The 18,383-nt window shown below is 47.0% G+C and overlaps 1 protein-coding gene across 7 annotated transcripts in view; it reads left to right on the plus strand.

Moving 5' to 3' along the window:
* Positions 1 to 18,383, plus strand: part of LOC126983492 (uncharacterized) — a 54,380-nt gene that overhangs the window by 31,091 nt on the left and 4,906 nt on the right. For all 7 annotated transcript variants that reach the window (XR_007735935.1, XR_007735936.1, XR_007735938.1 and 4 more), the window contains exons 2-6: positions 6,199 to 6,366; positions 8,909 to 9,121; positions 10,795 to 10,957; positions 16,108 to 16,252; positions 17,597 to 17,780. Coding sequence is in view for 1 of the 7 variants with exons in the window: in XM_050836235.1 (XP_050692192.1) it covers positions 6,199 to 6,366; positions 8,909 to 9,121; positions 10,795 to 10,957; positions 16,108 to 16,252; positions 17,597 to 17,780 (873 nt within the window). In the remaining 6 variants the exon portion in view is untranslated. The remainder of the gene's footprint in view (positions 1 to 6,198; positions 6,367 to 8,908; positions 9,122 to 10,794; positions 10,958 to 16,107; positions 16,253 to 17,596; positions 17,781 to 18,383) is intronic.

Here is an 18,383-nt window from a genome sequence, read left to right on the forward strand (position 1 = left end):
AGAGAGAGAGAGAGAGAGAGAGAGAGAGAGAGAGAGAGAGAGAGAGAGAGAGAGAGAGAGTCACCTTGAGTGCCAGTCCACACCTGCTATAGGACTCCAAGGCTTGTGAAATATCTTTAATCTCTCTCTCTCTCTCTCTCTCTCTCATCCTACAATATCTACGCCCTTCCTCCTTTTTTTCTCTTTTCCTCTTCCTCCTCCTCCTCCTCCTCCTCCTCCTCCTTCCGTTCTTCTTCCTCCTCCTCCGCTCCTCCTCCTTACATCCTTCCTCCTCCTCCTCCTCCTCCGCCTCCTCCTCCTCCGCCTCCTCCTCCTCCTCCCGACTTGCACGTTGGGCCAATCAATGGCAAATGAAATTTAACGTTGACAAATGTAAAGTGTTGCACATCGGAAACAATAACAATCGCGTTCGGTACGTAATGAATGGCCAACAACTTTCTGCAGTAAGTAAAGAAAAGGATCTTGGAATCACTATATCAGGCGATAAAGCCCGGTCAGCATTGTTCAGAGGTAGTTAAAACCGTAAACAAATTTAATTGGCTTCAACGGATGAGTCTTTAATTTTTACTCGGAAAAAGTAATATTAAAACTATAATTCGTTGGTTCGACCCCATCTAGAGTAATGTGTACAGTTTTGGTCTCCCTATTACAGAAAAGACGTAGAAAAATTAGAACGGGTTAAACGGAGAGTAACAAAAATGATTCTTGGTCGAGAAATTTATCATATGAACAAAGACTTAAAGAAGTAAATTTATTCAGCCTATCAAAGCGAAGAATGCGAGGCGATCTAATAGAAGTGTTTAAAATGTTTAAAGGATTCAGTGATATTAATGCGGAAGATTACTTTCCAATTGATCGATCAAATAGAACAAGAAGAAATAACAATTTCAAGATAAGTGGTAAAAGATTCTCGTCGCACGAATCCAAACACTTCTTCTTCAATCGAGTCGTTAATGTTTGGAATTCTCTACCCTGTGATGTCGTTGATAGTACAACAGTTACGGCCTTCAAGAATAGATTAGACAAGTATTTTGAATCCAACCAGCAACTAAGATATTACTCATTGTCGTAGTAACGTTAAGTTCTTTCGAATACTGGTGTCCTTGTCTGTTTTTATCGCCCGGTTAGTGGTAGCAGTAATCTCTTCTTTCCTCTTTCCTACATAATTTCAATGCAGTTTTTCCATGCTGCATGGTTCTTTTTTCCTTTCCTGCCAGCTTTGGCTGGAGGGATGGGGGGGTGGGGAGGAGCCTTCGCCTTTGCTGTCCTTCATCTTCCACCTTTGATTAGATAGTTAGTGTAGATTGTCACAAACAGCCTCGTAAGGACCACCAGGTCTGCTATTGTTTGTTCTTTCTTTGTGTATCTTTGTGTTCCCTCCTCCTCCTCCCTCCTCCTTCTCCTCCTTACATCCTTCTTCCTCCTCCTCCTCCTCCGCTCCTCCTCCTTACATCCTTCCTCCTCCTCCTCCTCCTCCTTATATCCTTCCTCCCTTGCCACCACCCTTCCTCCTCCTCCTCCTCCACTCTTTCTTCTCTCTTTCCATCCTTCCTTCCTTTCCTTGTATCCAATCTTCTAACCTCCATTCTCCTCCTCCCTTTCTTCTCCACCCTCCCGTCTTTCTCTCCACCCTTCCTTCCTTCTTCCCTCCACCCTTCCTGTTGTTAGTCCTCTGTTCCCACCGTCATGTCCTCCTCCTCCTCCTCCTCCTTCTCCTCCTCCTCCTCCTCTTTATTTTTTGTCTTATTCTTTTCCTTTGTTTTGTGATAATTGGTTGTTTGTTTTTTCATTCCTTTATCAGTTGTTTCTTGTTGTTGTTGTTGTTGTTGTTGTTGTTCATCTTATTATTATTATTATTATTCATCTTGTTCTTGTTCTTCTTTATTATTTTCTACTACTACTACTACTACTACTACTACTACTACTACTACTACTACTACTACTACTAGTACTACTACTGCCACCACCACCACCACCACCACTACTACTACTACTACTACTTCTACTACTACTACTATTACCACCACCACCATTATTAGCATTATTATTATTTCCCTTCCCTGGTTGTGGAGTTTTTTTTCTGTGGGGGAACACGCTGCGGTCTTTGTGGTGTTTCCTTCGTTCCTGTTATTTCTGTTATTTCTTCCTGGTTGGCGAGGGTCGCGGCTTTTCAACAGCTGTGAAGGGCGGGAGTGAGGACGCGAAACAGAGCAATTTTGAGCAGGTTTATAAGGCCAATATTCTGGAACGATTCGGGGCCCACACACACATTGGTTAAGGCTATGGTACGTGTGTTTGTATTGCCATGCCTAGTGATAGTTTGACAAGGCTTCGGTAATGGCTGTGTTAGTATATCCATGAGTAGTGTTATAAGCATAGTGAGTTTGACAGTTAGTATAGGTTGTGTTAGTATTTTCATGGGTAGTGTTACGAGCCTAGTGATAGCTTGACAAGCCTTCGGTAGTGACTGTGTTAGTATTTCCATGAGTAGTGTTATTAGCCTAGTATAAGTTTGATAAGGCTGTCGTAGAGGTCGTTGAGTTAGTATTTCCATGGGTAGCGTCGTGAGGCTTGGGATAGTTTGACAAGGGTTTGGTGGAGATTGTTGTGTTAGTATTTCCATGGGTAGCATTATGAGGCTTGGGATAGTTTGACAAGGCTTTGGTGGAGGTTGTTGTGTTAGTATTTCCAGGGGTAGCATTATGAGGCTTGGGATAGTTTAACAAGGCTTTGGTGGAGGTTGTTGTGTTAGTATTTCCAGGGGTAGCATTATGAGGCTTGGGATAGTTTGACAAGGCTTTGGTGGAGGTTGTTGTGTTAGTATTTCCAGGGGTAGCATTATGAGGCTTGGGATAGTTTGACAAGGCTTTGGTGGAGGTTGTTGTGTTAGTATTTCCATGGGTAGCATTATGAGGCTTGGGATAGTTTAACAAGGGTTTCGTAGAGGTTGTTGTGTTAGTATTTCCATGGGTAGCATTATGGGGCTTGGGATAGTTTGACAAGGCTTTGGTGGAGGTTGTTGTGTTAGTATTTCCATGGGTAGCATTATGAGGCTTGGGATAGTTTGACAAGGCTTTGGTGGAGGTTGTTGTGTTAGTATTTCCATGGGTAGCATTATGGGGCTTGGGATAGTTTGACAAGGGTTTGGTGGAGGTTGTTGTGTTAGTATTTCCATGGGTAGCATTATGAGGCTTGGGATAGTTTAACAAGGGTTTCGTAGAGGTTGTTGTGTTAGTATTTCCATGGGTAGCATTATGGGGCTTGGGATAGTTTGACAAGGCTTTGGTGGAGGTTGTTGTGTTAGTATTTCCATGGGTAGCATTATGGGGCTTGGGATAGTTTGACAAGGGTTTCGTAGAGGTTGTTGTGTTAGTATTTCCATGGGTAGCATTATGAGGCTTGGGATAGTTTGACAAGGGTTTGGTGGAGGTTGTTGTGTTAGTATTTCCATGGGTAGCATTATGAGGCTTGGGATAGTTTGACAAGGGTTTGGTGGAGGTTGTTGTGTTAGTATTTCCAGGGGTAGCATTATGAGGCTTGGGATAGTTTGACAAGGGTTTCGTAGAGGTTGTTGTGTTAGTATTTCCAGGGGTAGCATTATGAGGCTTGGGATAGTTTGACAAGGGTTTCGTAGAAGTTGTTGTGTTAGTATTTCCATGCATAGCGTTCTGAGGCTAGGAATAGTTTAACAAAGCTTTGCACTTTACTGCATTTCAGAGATTTGGATTTTGGTCGAGAGATTAATTGTACGCTTCTCTCTCTCTCTCTCTCTCTCTCTCTGGTGTGGGTGAGGAAGGAACTTGCTCGTCTGTCACGCAAGAACCAGCAAGCGTGAACAAGATATTATTTTTTTCTTTCACTAATTCACAAAGCAGATTACCTCCAAGGACACTGAGAGAGAGAGAGAGAGAGAGAGAGAGAGAGAGAGTAAATCACACTATAATCGCAGTTGATCCGCCAATTTCATGTTCCCATCTAAACTCTCTCTCTCTCTCTCTCTCTCTCTCTCTCTCTCTCGCGCGCGCGTTGAAAGCTATGACACGAACCCTTTTTTTTTCTCTTCTGAAATGTGTGTGTGTGTGTGTGTGTGTGTGTGTGTGTGTGTGTGTGTGTGTGTTGTAAGCACACGAATGTCAGCCTAAAACATTTTTTGTAACTTATTTTTTCTCCTCCCGCCTTTCTCTCCATTCCTCCTTCTTGCCTCCTCATTCTCTCCCTCTCTCTGGATAGGAACATCCTGGCTTTGTGTTAATACTTACTGGGTCATTTCCTTCACCTTACTTTGTCTTACCCTACTACTACTACTACTACTACTACTACTACTACTACTACTGCTACTACTTCGGTTTGTCTTGTATATTTCCTTTTGGTGTGTCTTTTTTTCCTTAGTCTTCCGCGGTGCAGTGATTAGCGTCCGTGTCTAAAAATCTGCGTTCCTGGGTCCGAATCAGCTGTTCATCTTTCCTTCTGGGCTGGTCAAAAAAATGGGTGCATCGGGAAACCTGGGAAAGGTAAACTGTGGTGACCCGGATGTTGCACTGGCCCTGCGTCAGGTCAAGGTTCTCTCCCATCACAGGCTCGAAGAAGTTACGTGCCGGAGGTGAGCACCGCCGCCACGCGCAGCTATAGCGTATGCCGCGACTTTTTCACTTCCTTCCCGTCACATCCCGCCATTGTGTGCCGCTCAGGTTGGTCATTTCCCTTCAAACCAAGCTCTTAAGACTGTGGTTTGGGTCGCTGTTCTCAGACGCTTCCATCTTTCACATCAACTACTTCCAAAGGCCGAAAAGGAGGTCAATCGGGTTCTTATGAGCACTTTTTGAGGGTCCCTGTACAGAAGAAGGGGCGAACAACCACTTCGGTCATAAAACTTCTCCTGGAAACGCTAAAAACTCCTACGAAGGCCTTGTCAAAGTACTTCTAGAGGCCAAAATGAAGGTCAGTCGTATTTAATGGGTGTTTTTTTTTAGGGTCCCAGTACAGAAAGGGCAAACTACCACCAGGGTCATAAAATTACCCCTGGAAACGCACAGAACTACGACGGCCTTGTCAAACTACTTCCAAAGTCCGTAAAGGTCAGTCGGGTTTTAATAGTTTTTTTGTGGGTCCCTGAACAGAAAGGGCGAACTACCACCAGGGTCATAAAATTACCCCTGGAAATGCTCAGAACTCCTACGAAGGCCTTGTCAAACTACTTCCACAATCCGTAAAAGTCAATCGGGTTTTAATAATTTTTTTAGGGTCCCTGTACAGAAGAAGGGTCGAACTACCACCACAGTCTCAAAACTACCCCTGGAAATGCACACAAATGTCAAAACTCTACGAAAGCCTCATCAAATGTGTGCTTGGGCGCCGAAATGTTTGAGGATACGGCCCCAGGCTGGTCTTGTGTTTGCTTCCTGGGGCGGGATTCGTCGCTGTCAACTAATCCAGAAAGAGAAACTCGTACACGCCGTTCGGAAAATGCCGCGGGAGTGATTTCCTTCTCTTTCTCTGCTCTCTCCTCTTTTGTTGTTGTCGTCGGCGTGGGTGTGTGTGTGTCTGTAGCCGCCCCGAATCACGCGTTTTCCCTGCCCCGAGTGATTGTTGTTGTTGTTACGATGATTTGTGTTGTGTTTCTCCCCGTGGGTAAGGCGAGGCGGGGGGGGCTGGCTGGCTGGCTGGAGGGAAAGTAAGTTAAGAGATATTGATGTTTCTGGCTAAGCGTTCCCCGGGTTAAGTTAAGAGGGGTGGGTGGGGGCGATTTTACTACTACTACTACTACTACTACTACTACTACTGCTACTACCACCACTACTTCTACTACTACTACTACTACTGATACTACCACCACTACTTCTACTACTACTACTACTACTACTACTACCACTACTACTACTACTACTACTACTACTACTACTACTACTACTACTACTACTACTACTACTACTACTACTACTACTACTACTACTACTACTACTACTACTACCACCACTACTACTACCACTACTACTACTACTACTACTACTACTACTACTACTTCTACTACTACTACGATTTTCTTCTGTTCTTTTCTTGTTGTTCTTGTTGTTCTTGTTCGTCTCCTCCTCCTCCTCCTCCTCCTACTACTACTACTACTACTACTACTACTACTACTATCACCCCCCCCCCACCACCACCACACCACCACCACCACTAACACACCCCATCTCTCCGCAGCCACATGCAGCCAACCGGACTGCCTACGATGCGACCTGGAGGAGGCTGAGTGTGTCAAGTGCCTCTATGTCATGATGGCTGCCTCGCGACGCTGTGTGCCAGCCTGCCCGTCCGGCCACTCCACATCCTGGCCTTCACACGGCAAGCTGATGGGACGCGTCTGTACAGGTGTGTGTGGGGGAGAGAGGGAAGCAGGTGTGTGTGGTGGGCGAGGGAGACGTGTTGGAGGAAGGAGGAAAGGAGGGGAAATGACCTGTGTGGGATGGCAGAGGAGAAATGAAGTAAAGGAAGGGTGAAGGGTTTGTGTAGGGGGCAGAGAGACGTGTGTGGAACGGTAAAGGGAAAGGAAAGGAAGGAAAGGAAAGGAAGGGAGAAGGGTTTGTGTAGGGGGGAGAGAGAGTGGGGAGGGAAAGGCGCGTGTGTGGAACGGTAAAGGGAAAGGAAAGGAAGGAAGATTGGTATGGGTGTGGGAGAGAGAGAATGGGGGTGAAGGAGACGTGTGCTGAAGGATAAGGAGGAAAGATAGGAAAGGAGAGGAGAGGATAAGGGTGTTCGTGTGTGTGTGTGTGTGTGTGTGTGTGTGTGTGTGTGTGTGTGTGTGTGTGCTGGGGCGAGAGGAGAAAGGGGGAAGCCGGGAAGGGGACTTGGGTGGAATGGTAAGAGAAGGAAAGTTTGGGGCATACGTTGTTCGTGTGCCGGAAATATTACCCACTGGACATTTTCCCCCCTGAAAAATTCCCCCCGTGGACATATTCCCCTCTTGACCTTGTTGGTGGTAGTGAGTGTTCTAAGCGCTAATCGGTTCACGGATAGAGAAACATCATATCCGTCAGGGTTACTTCATGCACAAAAACACAGAGGTCATTAAGACAAGCACAGCACATAGAATAGGTGTTTGTTTGTGTATGCGTTTGTGTAGATGTAGTGTAGTTTAGATAACATTTATGTGTCGGTGTATATGTGGAACAATATGTATGAGTTAACAATAGGAGGACGAGGACAGACAGTGGAAGATAAACGAGTGACAAGAAGAGTTAACACTGAAGACGCGACACAACAGACAGGGAGACGAGGACAGCGACAATGAAAATACATAGACGGCACAGGAGATGCAAGACGAGGGGAGACGAAAACATTTCACAACCTTTTCCCCTCTTTCTCATTTATCTGTGTATTAAAAGCCCAAGTTTCTTTGTCTCAACGGATCTTTAGGAAACTGAACGAGCTGATTTAGGAAACTATATATGAACCACCATCCCAAAACTTAAACCAGCACCGGGGCAGCTGAGTAACTTGTTGTATAGAGGGAGGGAAGAATGTCCGTAGGGGAATGTGTCAAGGGGGGAATTTGTCAGGGGAAGAATGTCCTCGATGGGAAAGTAAGGTTCTGAGAGGGAAAATGTGCCTCGGTGCCCTCTTCCCTCGCTGTCCCCTGGGCCTGTGGCGGGAGGGAACGGTTACCCATCACCCCGGGACAAAGAGCCAGTGGGATATCCGGGTTACCACAGTTTACCTTGCCCAGGTGTCCCCAGGTGTCCATTTATCGGCCACACCAAAGAGAGGATGAACAGCTGGCTGGGCTGCACGCTGATTGCCCGGGCCGTGATTCGAACTCGGGCCGCGGATTAGTACCTCGGCTGGGATAGATAGGAGAGAAAGAGACACCTCACCTCACCTCACCCTACTTCACCTTTCCTTGCCTCACCTCGCCTAACATCACCACGTCCCCTCTTCTCCCCTCCCCTCCTCTCCCCTCACCTCCTCTCCCCTCAACTCTCCTCACCTCTCCTCTCCTTTCCTCTCCTCTCCTTTCCTCTCCTCTCCTCTTCTCTCCTCTCCTCTCCTCTCATCTCTCCTCTCATCTCTCCTCTCCTCTCCTCTCCTCTCCTCTCCTCTCATCTCATCTCATCTCATCTCATCTCATATCTCATATCTCATATCTCATATCTCATCTCATCTCATCTCATCTCATATCTCATCTCATATCTCATCTCATCTCCCTTTTCCTCCCTTCCTCTCTCTTTACCTTACTTTTCCTAGAGATTAATTGTACGGTGTTGATGACCCCCCCCCAAAAAAAAGTTTATCCAAACTTACCTTCTATACTTTACTATATAATGGATATCAAAATATTAGAATCTGTACAGAGGAGGATGACAAAGATGATTCACGGGTTAAGAAACTTGCCATATGAGGATAGAATTAAACAATTTATCTTGCATTTTCTAGCGAGGCGAAGGGTACGAGGAGACTTGATCGAAGTTTATAAATAGATGAAGGGCTTTAAAAAGGGGGATATTAATAAGGTTCCGATGGTAAGAGAGCCGGGTTGGACACGTAGCAATGGGTTTAAGCTGGATAAATTCACATCCAACAGAATGATGGATAAATGGAACAGGCTTGGCAGTCATGTTGTGAGTGCTAATACAATAGTCACATTCAAAAATAGATTTGATAAACTCATGGACTTATGTTAGGAGGGGTTAGGCTCACAGGAGCTGCCTTATACAGGCCCACCGGCCTCTTGCAGACTCCTTACGTTCTTATGTTCTTGTGTTCGTTAACCATACCTCACTTCCCCTTCCCTTCCCTTCCCTTCCCTCATATCACCTCCCCTTCCCTTGCCTCCCCTCACTTCCCCTCACCTTCCCTTCCCTTTCCGTCACCTACCTTCCCTTCCTTACTTCCCTCACGTTCCCTTCCCTTCCAGAGCGCGGCATGCTGGCCCTCGTGTCTGGGCGTGATGTGACCATCATCGCGGGCGCTGCTGTGGGCGGGGCGGTGTGCGTGGGCGTGGTGATAGGCACTCTCCTGTACATGCGGAGGCGCGCTAAACCGCTCCCCTACTACCCACCCGCGCCCGAACCCCGCCAACGCTACCCCCTGCCGAGACTGTGGAAGGACAAGAGACCCAACACATCAGGTGAGAGAGAGAGAGAGAGAGAGAGAGAGAGAGTGGTGAGTGAGGGAGGGAGGGAGGAGGGAGGAGGAGGAGGGAGGGAGGAGGAGGGAGGGAGGAGGAGGGAGGAGGGAGGGAGGGAGGAGGGAGGGGAGGAGGAGGGAGGAGGAGGAGGAGTGGTGAGTGAGGTGAGTGAGGTGGTGAGGTGAGGAGGTGGTGAGTGAGTGAGTGAGTGAGTGGTGGTGAGGTGAGTGAGTGGTGGAGGAGGTGGTGAGTGGTGGTGAGTGAGGTGGAGGTGGTGGTGGTGAGTGAGGTGGTGAGGTGAGGTGAGGTGGTGAGTGGTGGAGTGAGGTGAGGTGGTGGTGGTGGTGGTGGTGGTGGTGGTGGTGAGTGGTGGTGAGGAGTGAGTGGTGGTGGTGGTGGTGGTGGTGGTGGTGGTGGTGGTGAGTGGTGAGTGAGTGGTGGTGAGTGGTGGTGGTGAGGGAGGAAGGGAGGGAAGGAAGGATGGAGGGAGGGAGGGAGGGGAGGGAGGGAGGGAGGGAGGGAGGGGAGGGAGGAGGGAGGAGGAGGGAGGGAGGGAGGGAGGGAGGGAGGGAGGGAGGAGGGAGGAAGGGTTAGGAGGAGGAGGGAGGAGGAGGAGGGAGGGAGGGAGGGAGGGAGGAGGAGGAGGAGGAGGGAGGAGGAGTGAGGAGGAGGAGTGAGTGAGTGAGGAGTGAGTGAGTGAGTGAGGGAGGAGTGAGTGAGTGAGGAGGAGTGAGTGAGGGTGAGGGAGTGGAGGGGAGGAGGGAGGGAGGGAGGAGGAGGGGAGGGAGGGAGGGAGGAGGAGGGAGGAGGAGGGAGGAGGGAGGAGGGAGTGAGGGAGTGAGGGAGTGAGGGAGTGAGGGAGTGAGGGAGTGAGGGAGTGAGGGAGTGAGGGAGTGAGGGAGTGAGGGAGTGAGGGAGTGAGGGAGTGAGGGAGTGAGGGAGTGAGGGAGTGAGGGAGTGAGGGAGTGAGGGAGTGAGGGAGTGAGTGAGTGAGTGAGTGAAGTAGGTTAACACTTAACAACAACATATATAACAAGAAAAAAGAAAAGGAAAAAAAGATGTACAGCCAAAAAATTAGTGTAAATATGACCCTCTCACTCCCCAGTCGCTCCCCACTCACTCCCCATTCATTCCCACTCACTTCCCTCTCATTCCCACTCTTTACTCCCTCTCCTAATCCTCCTGCGTCCTCCATCAACCCCATCCAGTGTCTTGTTCCAGCACCTTCGCCCACTCCCCTCCACCCATACACAAACAACCCACTCAGTATTATGCCCAGCACACTTGCCCACTCCTTTCCCCTCCCCACTCCCCATTCCCCCAATACAAACACACATACAGGCCACTCATATCTCAGCCTCCTTCCCTTCCCTTCCTCTCCTTTCCCTTCCCTTCCCTTCCTCTCCTTTCCCTTCCCTTCCCTTCCTCTCCTTTCCCTTTCCTTCCCTTCCCTTCCGTCCCTTTACCTCACCTTACCTTACCTTGTCATCCTTTTGTATTGTTGTTGTTGTTGCTAATCTTTTTTTTTCTTTTACTTTTTCTTCTTCTTCGTCTTCTTTTCTTCTTTTTTTTCTTTATTTATTTAACTACTACTACTACTACTACTACTACTACTACTACTACCGCGGCTATTACTTTACCTCACCTTACTCACACACCCCTGCCCCCCTCAGAGAAGGCCGTGGCTGACGACGAGCGCGCTGAGTTCCTGGAGCAGCTGGCGTGCCTGCGCGGGGAGGCCAACAACTTCCTGGAGATGCTCAGTCACACGCGGACCAAGTTCAGGTCACTCGGCGGCCCAGACTCACCCGCCGACACCAAGGCCAAGGCGTACAGGTGAGGGGAGGCGGGGAAAGCAAGGGAAGGGAAAGGAAAGGAAGGGAAGGAAGAGGAAAGGAAAGGAAGGGAAGGAAAAGGAAAGGAAGGGAAGGAAGAGGAAAGGAAAGGAAGGGAAGGAAAAGGAAAGGAAAGGAAGGGAAGGAAAAGGAAAGGAAAGGAAGGGAAGGAAAAGGAAAGGAAAGGAAGGGAAGGAAAAGGAAAGGAAAGGAAGGGAAGGAAAAGGAAAGGAAGGGAAGGAAAAGGAAAGGAAAGGAAGGGAAGGAAAAAGAAAGGAAAGGAAGGGAAGGAAAAAGAAAGGAAAGCAAGGGAAGGAAAAAGAAAGGAAAGGAAGGGAAGGAAAAGGAAAAGAAAGGAAGGGAAGGAAAAAGAAAGGAAAGGAAGGGAAGGAAAAGGAAAAGAAAGGAAGGGAAGGAAGGCAAATTTAAAAGGGCATTGTACGTAGAGGCGAGGGAGAGGTAGGAGAGACGGAAGGTAAAGAAGAGGCAGAGGAGAGGGAATAGAAGCAGGGTGAAGGTAGGACAGAAGGGGAGTGGCAGGGGAGAGGAAAGGAGGGGACAGGGAAGAAAGAAATGGGAGCTGCAGGAGAGGAGGGGAAGAAGCCAGGGAGAGGTAGGAGAGGCAGGGAAAAGTGAGGGAGAAGCAGAGGAAAGGTAAAAGAGGCAGGGTGAAGGTAGGACAGGAGGGGAGAGGCAGGGGAGAGGAAAGGAGGGGACAGGGAAGAAAGAAATGGAAGCTGCAGGAGAGGAGGGGAAGAAGCAGGGGAGAGGTAGGAGAGGCAGGGAAGGCAGAGGAGAGGGAAGAGAGGCAGGGTAAAGGTAGAATGGGCAGAGGAGAGGCAGGGAAGAGGCATAAAAAACAAGGGAGAAGCAGGGAAGGTAAGGAAGAGGTAGGAGAGTGGACCAAGACCTTGCTTGGGTGGACGCCTGCCGCTACCAGGCGTGTGGGCAGGGCAAAGGTGGTGACGTTTAAGGCCAGGAGTTGAGGGCGGAGCATAACACGGTGGGGGCGGCAGCCAGTGACCCGCACGGAGATCAAACAAAAAGTTAAGTTAAGGCGGTTTCCGTCGAGATGCTAAACGCCCTAAAATGTTGCGTGATAAATTTCGTCGAAGGCGAGATTGATACTCAACAAATATTGCAATATAAATAGGATTTTTTTAAAAGTCTTTTAAAGTCCAATTCTCCTTGATTTTGCAAGAAAGATTTTTACTAAGGAGAAGCTTCCAATTGTCTATTTTGTCACGTTTACCGATGAACAGAACAACGAGACTGATCAACAAAATTTTTATTGACAATAGTATCACTTATTATATTAATGTGTTATTGTTACAGTTCCCAGAGAATTACGGATAACTTACAATAATTGAAAGAATAGTTCAAGCTTCGTGGGAACAAAGACGTAGTCGTTGGTGACACTAGCTGGTTGGCAGCTCTAAATAGACCCAATTGTGGGCATTTCCAAGGGTAGTTTTATGACCCTGGTGGTAGTTCGACCCTTTTTCTGAACCATGAACCTAAAAAATCATATTTGACAGGGCTTTCGTAAGAAATTTGGGCATTTTCAGGGGTAATTTTATGACCCTGATGTTACTTTGACCCTTCTTCTGTGCCTTGATCCTAAAAAGACACTCATGAAAACCCAATTAACCTCCTTTATGGCCTTTGGAAATAGTTGACGTGAGCGGCGGAAGTGTCTGATAATACTGAACTTTTTAGCGCTCTCGCCAGTCGGTTGCTGACCCTGACTCGCGACGCGCAGGTTGACGCGGCTGACGTGGGCGTGACGGCTGACCTGCTCGATTCTTCTTCTTCCGCAGCGTCATAGCTGGGCGTTATCAAGATAAGTTATCGCGATACTTTATCGCTGATAACAAAAGCGGGTTATCGGCCTTCCGCTACTTATTTAAATATATATATATATATATATATATATATATATATATATATATATATATATATATATATATATATATATATCGGTATCTTCGTTTCTTTTGTAACCAAACTAGCGATAATCGCTACTTTTTCCGCCTCTCAGAAAAAAAACGATGTCTTCCTACTGCGCATGCGTGACCCGGTGTTGTATGAAAAATCTTCGGGGTATGAAATATCTTCGGTGAAGAGATTTCATACTTAGATCATCAACATTAAAATACTCGGTTATTTTTTTTTTACTCAAAAATCAATATATCAAAGACAAAAATCATTTAGCTTTGCCCAAATAATGATTATTCACTGCCTCAAATTTGATATTCCATATTCGTTTGTGAGCATGCCATGGTATTGAAGGCACCCGGTGTTGTGTTATTAGGTGTCCCATCGTCAAAAGCTGGCGCTTTTGTTTACAAACTCTGGTCTCTCGTGAACCATGCATGCTCTGACCAATAAGCGTAGAGCTGTACAGTCTCACAAAGCTTTTTAACACATTAAGAGTTGCTGGAAAGCTGAATCAGACATACAGTACCACCATCCTCGCTGTTTCTAAAACGACACTCTGTACATCTAAATACAACTCGTACAGAGTCGTTCTAGAAACAGCGGGGATGGTGGGAGTGGTACTGTATGTCTGTTCAGCCTTCCAGCAACTCTTAATTACGGTTAAAAAGCTTTGTGAGACTGTACAGGTCTACGCTTGCTGGTCTGAGCATGCGCAGTTCACGAGAGACCAGTGTTTGTAAACAAAAGCGCCAGCTTTTGACGGTGGGGACGCCAAATAACAACACCGGTTCAAGCGTTTCTAGTATTACCGTCCGTGTCAACATGTGGTTTACAGGTTTTGTAAGTTTTCAAAAATACAGATAATGAAATTTTGAAATCATCTATGTTTTTCTATCTGAAATATCAATATAGTATCGTTGTCGCCAATCGGACTTATCGCTAGCTAGTATCGGAATTGTGGATTTATATCGGGTATCGGTTATCGCCTATATTTGTGTCTCCAGTTAACGAATATCGATTATCACCGATAAGGTTTTTCATTATCAGTTATCGGTTATCGGGAATAAGGTTTTATGTTATCGTGCCCAGCTATGCGCAGCATTATTATCCCGTTTCTATACGGGGTCGCTGTTTTTGATGAGTCTCCTCCATCTAACCCTGTCCTCCCCCACTTCAAGGTCCAAGTTCTTCTCCCTGCCGTCCGCCACAATACAGTCCTTCCATCTCGTCCTGGGTCTTCCTCTCTTCCTTCTGCCACCCACTTCCATGTCCATTATCTGCCTTTCACAACTCCCTTCCTCTCTCCTCATGACATGACCAAACCCTCTCAGTCTCGCTTCCTGTACCTTCTTACCCACACTTGTTACCTGAACTGACCTGCTCGATTACCAACTAAATATTGGGCGTAGAAAATTGCCCGGCCCGCGGTGACGTGTAGGGGACTGGCAAGAACTGGTGCACGAAAAGGCTGGCGAATGGATGGACCAGTCAAGAGAGTGTGTGGTGAATGCCTAGACTGTCCTAAGGTCCTAATGGCCGGATTGTTAAACACTTCCTCGCCCAAGCACACATATTTGACAAGGCTTTCATGGGAGTTGTGGGCCTTTCCAGGGGTAGTTTAGTAACCCTGGTGGTAGTTTGACCCTTCTTCTGTACCATGAACCTACAAAAACTGATCTCCGTTTTGGCCTTTGGATATTGTTGATGTGAGAGGCAGGGACGTCTAAGAATACCAACCAGGGTCATATTCTTGTACCTTTCGGCGGTCAAGCACATACATTTGAGAAGTTTTTCCTAGGATTTGTGGAGGACGTTTCCATGGGTAGTTTTATGACCCTGGTGGTAGTTTGACCTTTCTTTTGTACCGTGAACGCAAAGAAACACTCATGAGAACCCGACTGATCTCCTTTCTGTAGCCCTGAGTAGCCCGCCTTGGGTAGCCTTATAAAATAGAGAAAAAACAACAGAAAGAAAAAAAAATATGCGAGGGACATTTTCTAGTCATCCCTTGCCTTAAAAACAAGAAAATATAGGAAAGGAAAATATAACAGAGAGAGAGAGAGAGAGAGAGAGAGAGAGAGAGAGAGAGAGAGAGAGAGAGAGAGAGAGAGAGAGAGAGAGAGAGAGAGAGAGAGAGAGAGAGAGAGAGAGAGAGAGAGAGAGAGAGAGAGAGAGAGAGAGAGAGAGAGAGAGAGAGAGAGAGAGATTTACATAGATTTACATAGAAAATCAGACCACACAGACCCCATGGTCCAGACTTGGTGGTCTGTCCTTAAACCTAAGTGATTTTACATTAATCAGAAGACTCCAAAACGTTGCATTTCTACTCTAGTTGATATTAAGTTGAAGGAAGTGACGGTCGAGCTTATTTTTGAAGGAGTCAATCGTGTTACACTGGACCACTGATGGTGGAAGCTTATTCCATTCTCGCACTACAACGTTGGTGAAGAAAAATTTGGTGCAGTCTGAATTTACTTGTCTACATCTGAGTTTTACGCCATTGTTCCTCGTGCGCAAAGTGTCATCGATCATAAACAATGTTGATCTGTCTACATTCGTGAAACCATTAAGTATTTTAAAACATTCGATCAGTTTTCCTCGGAGGCGACGTTTCTCAAGAGAGAACATGTTAAGGGTAGAAAGCCTTTCTTCGTAGGATTTGTTGCGCAAGGAAGGATCATTTTCGTTGCCCGACGCTGAACACCTTCTAATTTAGCAATATCCTTTGCATGGTGGGGAGACCAAAACTGTACCGCATATTCCAAGTGGGGTCTGACTAAACTGTTGTAGAGCGGGAGTATTACATCTTTATTCTTAAATACAAAGTTTCTTTTAATGAAGCCCAACATTCTGTTCGCTTTATTTGCTGCATCGATGCATTGCTGTGAGAATTTGAGGTTTGACGCGATTTTGACCCCCAAGTCTTTGACGCATTGAACGCTTTTGAGTTTAACGCCGCGCATTTCGTATTCGAACTTCTTATTCCTCGTTCCAACTTGAAGGACCTGGCACTTGTCTACGTTAAAGGGCATCTCCCATCTATCCGACCAAGCTGAAATTTTGTGCAAATCCTCTTGGAGTAGAGAGAGAGAGAGAGAACCCCCCCCCCCCGAAAAAAAAAGGAAAAAGAAGAAAAATATATACAAAACCGAGTAACAATTTCCCCACCACACTTCCCATATCTCACTCCCTGCCCCCCTTTCCCCCCAGGGCCGTGGTGCGGGACCTGTCTCGGGTGCTGACGCTCCTGAACCGCCGCGAGGAGCACATCCTGACGGTGCCCGGGGACTGGAGGCGCCTGCTGTCCTGGGCCGCGCGGGTCCTGGCGAGGTACAAACGACAGAAGACACTCAAGGTAAGGTTACGGGGATGTGGTATTAGTGTGTGTTGTGTTGTGTTGTGTTGTGTTGTGTTGTGTCTGTCTGTGAGAGAGAGAGAGAGAGAGAGAGAGAGAGAGAGAGAGAGAGAGAGAGAGAGAGAGAGAGAGAGAGAGAGAGAGAGAGAGAGAGAGAGAGAGAGAGAGAGAGAGAGAGAGAGAGAGAGAGAGAGAGAGAGAGAGAGAGAGAGAGAATAAAAAAAATGCAAGCAAGCGTGAAGATGACTTCCTTTCTTCTCTTCTTCTTCCTCCTCCTCCTCCTCCTCCTCGTCATCTTCGCTAGACTGACAACGCACTTTTTCTCTTCCCATCATTATCTTCCTTCTTAATTACCTTTACTCTTGCACTTTTTCCCTTCGCTTCTCTTCCCTTACCTCCCCTTCCCTTCCCTTCCCTTCCCTTCCCTTATCTTCCCATCCCCTTCCATCCCTTCCCTTCCCTTCCCCTCCCCTCCCATCCCTTATCTCCCCATCCCTTCCCTTATCTCCCCTTCCCTTCCCTTCCCTTCCTTTCCCTTCCCTTCCCTTACCTTCCCTTCTCTTCCCTTCCCTTCCCTTCCCATCCCTTCCCTTCCCTTCCCTTCCCTTCCCTTCCCTTCCCTTCCCTTCCCTTCCCTTCCCTTCTCTTCCCTTCCCTTCCCTTCCCTTCCCTTCCCTTCCCATCCCTTCCCTTCCCTTACCTTACGTTCCCCTCCCATCCCTTACCTCCACTTCCCTTCCTTCCTTCCTTCCTCCCCTTCCCATCCCATCCCTTCCCTTCCCTTCCCATCCTTTCCCTTTCCTTCCCTTCCCATCCTTCTTCCTTCCTTCCTTCCCTTCCCCCTCCCTTCCCTTCCCCTTCCCTTCCTTTCATTCTCTTCTCTTCCTTCCCTTCCTTCCTTCCCTTCCTTTCCATTTCCCATCCCTTCCCTTCCATTCCATTCCATTCTCTCTCTTCCCTTTCCTTCCCTTCCCTTCCCTTCCCTTCTCTCACCTTTCCTCCCCCTCCCTTCCATTTCCTCCTCTTCCCTTCCCTTCCCTTCCCTTCCCTCACCTTACCTCCCAATCCTTTCCCTTCCCTTCCCTTCCCTTCCCTTTCCTTCCCTTCCCTTTCCTTCCCTTCTCTTCCCTTCCCTTTCCTTCCCTTCCCTTCCCTTTCCTTCCCTTCCCATCTCTTCCATTTCCCATCCCTTCCCTTCCATTCCCTTCCATTTCCCATTCCTTCCCTTCCCTTCCCTTCCATTTCCCTTCCCTTCCCTTCCCTTCCCTTTCCGTTCGTCTACCTACCTAGCCTTTCTACTCTATCTACTCTCTCTTCCCTTTTTGACGCCTCTCGCCCTTGCAGGAAAACGGTGAACTCCCAGCCCTTGACCCCATCTACGCTGGCGGGGGGACGCTCTACCAGACCAGGAAACAGACGCAGGCCCAGAGGTGCAGGCTGGTACAGGGAGCTCCGCCCCCTACCATTGCGGGCACCCACACCCCAACGCCCACGCCCTCACTGAAAGACTCTGTGCAGGGCAACCAAGGTATGTGGGAGTGGTTGTAGTTGTTGTAGTAGTAGTAGTAGTGGTAGTAGTAGTAACAGTAGTAGTAGTAGTTGTAGTAGTAGTAGTAGTAACAGTAGTTGTAGTAGTAGTAGTAGTAGTAGTAGTAGTAGTAGTAGTAGTAGTAGTAGTTGTTGTTGTTGTTGTTGTTGTTGTTCATGATTTGTTGATGTTGTTAATTTTGTTGATGTAATAGTAAAAGTAACAGTAGTACTAGTAGTACTAGTAGTAGTAGTAGTAGTAGTAGTAACAGTAGTACTAGTAGTAATAGTAGTAGTAGTAGTAGTAACAGTAGTACTAGTAGTAGTAGTAGTAGTAGTAACAGTAGTAGTAGTAGTAGTAGTAATAGTAATAGTAATAGTAATAGTAATAGTAATAGTAGTAGTAGTAGTAGTAGTAGTAGTAGTAGTAATAGTAATAGTAATAGTAATAGTAATAGTAATAGTAATAGTAGTAGTAGTAGTAGTAGTAGTAGTAGTAGTAGTAGTAGTAGTAGTAGTAATAGTAATAGTAATAGTAATAGTAATAGTAATAGTAATAGTAATAGTAGTAGTAGTAGTAGTAGTAGTAGTAGTAGTAGTAGTA

The sequence above is a fragment of the Eriocheir sinensis genome, chromosome 54 (assembly GCF_024679095.1).
Source record: "Eriocheir sinensis breed Jianghai 21 chromosome 54, ASM2467909v1, whole genome shotgun sequence".
Classification (NCBI taxonomy): Eukaryota; Metazoa; Arthropoda; class Malacostraca; order Decapoda; family Varunidae; genus Eriocheir; species Eriocheir sinensis.